The sequence below is a fragment of the Neltuma alba genome, unplaced genomic scaffold, assembly GCF_004799145.2.
Source record: "Neltuma alba isolate B1F8T4 unplaced genomic scaffold, ASM479914v2 tig00003187_pilon, whole genome shotgun sequence".
Classification (NCBI taxonomy): domain Eukaryota; kingdom Viridiplantae; phylum Streptophyta; class Magnoliopsida; order Fabales; family Fabaceae; genus Neltuma; species Neltuma alba.
In genome coordinates, this window is record NW_021633178.1 from 742,770 (window position 1) to 749,506 (window position 6,737).

Sequence of the window (6,737 nt, forward strand, 5' to 3'; positions counted from 1 at the left end):
AGGAGCGTCACTACTTACCGCCCCACTCTGGAGGACCTCAGGCCTCATTTGTTGCCTTTTTATCCATGAGAAAAAAGCGGGTTAAGTGCATATTGAATAAGATGGCCCATTTATAAAATGCCTGTTTTTTTTTTATGATATTTAAGTGAAATGTGTTAGGCTTGAGTCCATTTTCCCCCCCATTTGTGCCCAGGAATAATGGCGTCAGCGTTGCGTGGGATAAAATCCATGATCCTGATGCAGCCAACTGGCGTGCCTTCACAATCAAGCAAATGAATGAAAGCAACTGCACACGCACGGTAAAAGCACATGCCAATCGGACTTCGAAATGAAATGGTTTCCCAGAAAATCAGAACTCAGAACTCAACTCGGTGGCCAGACAAAATGCTTTACCTAATTAATAATCCAGTAAACAGATCCCTAATTAATCATTCTAATTATGGTTATTGTCAGCTAAGCCTACTACAAGGCGTGGCAAAACCTTATGATTTCAATCACTGCCGCCGAACGCCGATAAGTTTAAAAATAAACTCCGGCTTATACAATATAGCCAACAATGCCACCACCAGTGGGACCCTGATTAGGATCATAGCGTACGCGCACGCGCACGAGTCTATTGAAGAACAACTACCTTAAACCCCGCCGAGGAATGTCTTGCATCTTATACTGTGTAATCATTCCATGAGCGTAGTATTCGCCTTAAACAAGCAAAGCTACATTCAGTAGAGTATTTATTTCATTTCTATATAAACCAGCTTCACTCTTACGTTCCTCGACACGCTATAGAGTGTAGGCACCTAAAAGAGTAAGGAAGAGCAGATAAAATGGCTTCAATGAAAGTCTTTTTCTTTGCGATTTTGTCCCTTCGTTTGGCTATCGTCTTGGCCTCCGACCCTGATCCCCTTCAAGACTTTTGTGTACCCAACCCGAGATCTGCTGGTTTTATCAGATCAACTGTTCATGGTATGATAACTATTCCGCCTTGCAAAAACTCCTCCGAGGCCACCACCGATGACTTTGTCTTCTGCGGCATGAAAGCTGCCGGCAACTTCTCGGACACTGGCCTAGCAGTGGTCTCCGCGAGTCCTACTAACTTCCCTGGGCTCAACACTCTGGGAATGTCCTTTGTAAGGGCAGACATTGAAGTGGGAGGCATTAATCCGCCCCATTTTCATCCGAGAGCCACAGAGATAGCTTATGTAGTGGAAGGAAAAGTTTATTCAGGTTTCGTAGATTCCAGCAACAAAGTGTTTGATAGAGTGTTGGAGCAAGGAGACGTCATGGTGTTTCCCAGAGGTTTAGTGCACTTCCTGATGAACGTTGGTGATAAGCCTGCAACGTTATTCGGAAGTTTCAATAGTCAAAACCCTGGCTTGCAGAAGATACCGTCTGCGGTATTTGGTTCTGGGATTGATGAGAAGCTTTTACAGAAAGCTTTTGGATTGACCCCCAAGCAGATTGGAACTATGAAAAGAAGATTTGATCCCAAAGGAGCAAGGTAGAGCACAAATAGCAGGCATGTTGTCTGTTACTCGAGATATATGTTTTCATGGCTTGTTTTGTCTGTCTGTTTCTTTTAGGTTCCCTTCTCTTGTGAGTCCAATGTAGGTGACCAATGGAGTGCTTCTTGGTTATATATTATCTCCACCTCTATACTTTATGAAGCAGCAAGTAATCCGTTTCCCAAACCCCACAAAAGAATTAAAAAGAAAAAGAAAAAGGAAAGAAATAACGTAAGTGGTATTGCTTTAATATGAACAATCATTCTTTTTAGCCAACCATGGACAGTGCGGAGGGATGATGATGAGGAGGAGTAGTCAGAAAGAAAGTGAAAGACATGATAATCCCCATCCCACGAACTTGAAAGTTCACGCTCACAAAATGATGAATCATAAAATGAATAGCTGAATTGACGAGGAGCCCGCGTTTATTAGCAGGGGCAAGGTTGTTTTGACACAAACATGTGTCCTGCTGCCACTTCTGTCATGTTATATTTCTATTATCATGTGGAGTTTGAAAACGAGTTATTCTGTTCATGATTTTTGAACAATACATCCTCATAAATCATATATTATATATAGATTTTCTTTTTAAGATGATCATGTGTTAGTATTCTCGCTAATTCAAAATATAGGTCTAGTTACATGTACTTTCTTTTTCTACCTTTATATGTACCCATATGCTTAATTGGGTACAGATACGAAGAAACACCACGGCACTAGTTGAATCGTCTTCAAAACAAATGTACCTCACACGTCCCTCCTTTTGAACGATTTATTATTTCTTCGACCATCACTTTTATCTCCTTTCAAACCAAATTTAGAAACATAAAAAGAGGGGCAAAGGACTCGGGCATTCGAGAACAGAAGTTTAGAATTCGGTCATAAAGCAGCAACTGGGGTCTCACGGGTTCATTAGAATACACGCCGTACAAACTACAAAATTAACCGGGCCATGCATCTCATATTGATCAATACAAGATGCAGTGAAGTTGATGAGTGACAGCCAGTTATCTTCTATACGGAGGCCTCGTTCCCGCTTACAAGTGACTTAACAATTGCATCACCCATACCGTCAGCGTAAGGAAACAAGTGACCGGCACCTGGAATCTCGTGATACTGAATCCATGGAAGCCTTTGTGCGATGTATCGTTGAAGTTTAGCAGGCACTAGCAAATCATCATCTCCATGCCACAGATGGACAGAACCTTCAATATTTGGAAATGGGTTTTCCAGATCTGTAGGACTAAATTCCCACTTACCCATTCCAATTATGATGTCACGGTGAAGGGATTCGTAATCTCCTTGCTGTCTTACTTCTGCCTAGGGAAGCCACATCAGAAGAGAAATTAAGAAAATTGTAAACCAAGCCGATGTTCAGAGGGGTAGGTTTAGTTCAAAATTAAGTGCATTTAACTATCATCACACCACAATTGCTTAACAAAACTCCCAAAACAGAATCCAAACATCAACTTTTATTCAGTTGTCGCCAACACGGATCTTTGAGAAACCTTGCACTGGTAAATTACAAAAACTGAATTAAATAGATACAGCCAATGTCAAATTAGCAATGGATCGCTTAGATTTCAACCAGTTCCTTTTATTCTATTGCATTCGGAACAGAACTACAACTAATAAACTGAAGGCCAGTTACATACCGCATGACTCTTTCTATCAGCCCTCTTGGAAATAAGCTCTCGGTCTTGGCGTGAGAGATTATCTGGACTATGAGCAATTACACTAGAGGCAGGGAACCATCTTTGAGTGTTCCACCAGTAAGTGAGCCACGGCAAGTAATGAGAGACACGGAGTGTCCATTGGTCTTGTAGTTTTTGTTGGCTATAGGCTTCTTTAGTTAGGTTAGCAGGAAGACCAGCCCACCAGTAGTTGATAACTGGGGCTAAGAGTGCTGCACCGGCTAGCCTGTCAGGGTTGAACATTTTCCTTAATGTAAGGGACAGATAAATAGTAGCTGACAACTCTCTCTCAAACCACCAAGTACGAGGATTGGAACATGCTAAAAGAAATAAAAGACACAGAAACCATGTTTAGTGCTTATTCATGTCAACAGAATTTCAAATAACCTGAATGATTAAAATACCTTTGAGGTATATACTTAAGGCAGCTCCAAATAACCTGTCCACCCATAGAGAAACCAATCACATAGAATCGAGGCCCTAATTGCAGCTTATCAGCAAGCTGCTCAATATCTAGGGCCAAGCTCTTTACTGTTCGATTTGGATCAGGATCACTCTCCCCATAACCAGGTCTGTCAAAAGATACAATGTAGACTCGCAGGCTTTCAGTGATTTCCTGCACAAATTCACCATGAATTCAAATAGGAAAAACTCATACATATAAAAAATGATAAGAAATCAAGGATAAAATACAAATGTTAATGTAAACTCTCACTGGAGATAGGGTTTTGGCAACCACAGCATCCAGCCTGCAGGAATCAAAACCGTGGACATAAATGATTTTATATTTTGCTTCATCTTTTGGGACACCATGCTCTTTGTATGCCAAATGTCTTTCATCTCTTAGTTTTATTCTGGGTGCTGTTATAGGCGGCCCATCAGGAGAGCCACATATATTGGGAGGTGGAGGGCGAATAGCCAGAAAAGCCCATGCTAGAAACCCCCCAAACAATATTGCTAATGCTGTCCTAAGCAATCCTGAGAAATTAAAAAGCTAATCTGTCAAGAAATTATTACTCGCATTACCAGCACCAAGTCTCCCACCAACTAAGAAATTCGGACGTACAAAACAAGAAGTGAGGAACTCCCATCAGAGCCAAGATAATTGCATGCAAACAGCGGAAAATAACAATCATCACCAAATGACGGCGCGAGAGACAACAGGGCAAAAGAATGAACCTGGTACAATCCATTTCCAGGCTTTCCACTTCTATCACAAGCAAAATAAGAACCTGGTACAATCCATTTCCAGGCTTTCCACTTCTATCACAAACAAAATAAAACTTCCACTGCTAATAGAAAATAGTCGGGATAATTAAACCTCTCCAGTATCATCACTTTCCTCCTATTTCCCGCGAATTGCTTCTTGTTAGTCACTCAATAGGAAAAAAAAATAACAACTACATTTATATCTTTCTGACGCACAAGGGGTTCAATGCGTGCTTCGCTCCAGAAATTAGTACATTGCATTTAATTACTCGAAGCAAATGGCAGCACCACGATAGAAATTCAACAAACAGAGTGAAGAATATTGGTGGTCAAGTATTACAATTTAAAGCATGGCAAACAAAGCTTTCAGCATGATGGCACAAGAACCACCTGAAGGAAGATGAACTGAAGCGCTTTTCTTAGGTCTCCTAGTGTGAGCCCTGGCTGATGCAGCAGAAATTTTCCTGCTAACTCCTGTCGCCATGCTCTTCGCGTTCGCGCCTCTCAACCCGCCTTTAGCAGACAATGCTCGGCCACAGGACCGACTGAATTTTATCAATTAAAAAGGAGAACAGATATCAGAGACGTATAAGAGGGATAGATAGTCAGATACAGCTCGATAATAATGGTCATAATGATGCAAACGAAGGCGCTGGTAGCCTGCGGGTGGGATGCGTATCCAAAATATCGGAGTAATGTAAATAATGAGGCGCATTCTTAAATACACATTTAATGGGGTATTAAATTTTTTATTTAAAATTAAATGAAAACTTATCAATTTTGTCTCATTAATTCCGAGTCTCCCGAGTCGACAGTCACCAGCTTACATGGTCTTATGCTTCTTTAGGGAGGAAAGAAAGATACTCCACCGGTTTCGTTTCTTATTATAAAATCCATATAACTATATTACGTAGTTTTAAAAAATTATTAGAATTAATTAAAAATAATAAATATTTTAGAAATATATTTTTAAATATGTTCTTATTTATAAGTGAATAACTGTGAGGGAGAAAAAAATGAGAACGAATGTATAGGAAAAAGATGATGAGAAAGAGTATGTTGATTAAGAGTAAAGTGAATAAAAATATGTTTATTATCTAGACAAATCCAAAAAAAATTTTATAAATAGAGGCAAATTAATTTGAAAAATTAGATCATGTAATAAGAGAAGGATTACATTTCTCCAGACTCCAGTGTTGTGAAAATTTCGATTGCATGCAGATAGAATGTACTAAATAGAATCTGACTTGGGCTGCAAAATTTTAGGCCCGTCATTTTTCGGTACAGAGCCCGTTGTATATTTTGGGTGAGAGACGCAACTAGTCATTAGTAGAGGGACAGACCAAGGCCTTCAAGGAACCAGTTTTGATACTTCTCATCTTGATAACTACCTTATATTCATATTTTATTTGGATAGTTTAAATTTAATTTTTTATTTTTTATTTATTTAAAATAATTATTTTAATATTTATAAAATTTAAAATAGAGATAATCTTTTAACTATTATTCTTTCAAAAAATAATTTTTTATTTAAAAATAGTTAATTAAAAATTTTAAATCTGAACTATTAAAATTAGATATAAACGGAACAAATCTGATGAGTTTAGAATGCTTATCAAGATAACCAGTATTGAAATTGGTTTCGGCCTTGCAGGCTCCAGAAAAAAGGTGATTAATGTTCAGGTAACTAAACATGAAGCGGCTAACAACCTCTCATTTCAATGGTAAGCGATTTTATTTTAATAAAAAAGAGAATACAAGGTGGATTTTTTAGGAACGTATCGAGAAAACTTTAATTTTAACACTCTTCGACGGAAATTTGTCTCAAAGGAGAAAAAACTAGGCATAAAGCGTTTCATGTTTTATCAGACTGATTAAAAATCCAAACTTTGCCGCTGGGAGCTCGAGCCATCTAATAAATCTAACACAGTAAACTTAAGCAATTGCACTTGAGCCCACGCACTTCCTTCCACCTGACCGATCCACCACACGTAAGGCGAGGGCCCTTCATAATATCCACTTCGTCCAATTTCATCTTCTGTGACTGCAATTCGCCTTTAAAAAAGAAAAAAGAAAAATCAAATATCTATGCTATATTCCACTGAGTAAAAGCTGATCTTCCAAGAATTGTATACTAATATACAGTAAGTATAGGATGCGGGTTTACACTGATTGATTCATTTTGACTTAATTGCACTATCCTTCTATTATCACTGTCAAAATCTATTTTTACCCCCGTTATTATTCATATCTCCATATTCAAACGCAGGTTCATTGCATTTTGCGAACTTAAGTGGATTATCGTGTTTCATGTTAAAGAAACAAGTGTATA

At 38.7% G+C, this 6,737-nt stretch overlaps 2 protein-coding genes across 2 annotated transcripts; one reads left to right on the top strand and one right to left on the bottom strand.

The window, feature by feature from the left end:
- Positions 1-683: 683 nt before the first annotated feature.
- Positions 684-1,664, top strand: LOC114740773 (germin-like protein subfamily 3 member 2). The gene has a single exon (XM_028928992.1). It carries the CDS (start codon positions 825-827, stop codon positions 1,500-1,502), a length of 678 nt encoding a protein of 225 aa, XP_028784825.1. The 5' UTR covers positions 684-824; the 3' UTR covers positions 1,503-1,664.
- A 617-nt stretch (positions 1,665-2,281) lies between these two features.
- Positions 2,282-5,008, bottom strand: LOC114740844 (uncharacterized). Its single transcript, XM_028929088.1, has 5 exons — positions 4,796-5,008; positions 3,912-4,174; positions 3,601-3,812; positions 3,158-3,422; positions 2,282-2,822 (listed from the first exon to the last, which is right to left on the bottom strand). Exons 1-5 carry the CDS (start codon positions 4,887-4,889, stop codon positions 2,517-2,519), a joined length of 1,140 nt encoding a protein of 379 aa, XP_028784921.1. The 5' UTR covers positions 4,890-5,008; the 3' UTR covers positions 2,282-2,516.
- Between the last annotated feature and the right edge of the window lie 1,729 nt (positions 5,009-6,737).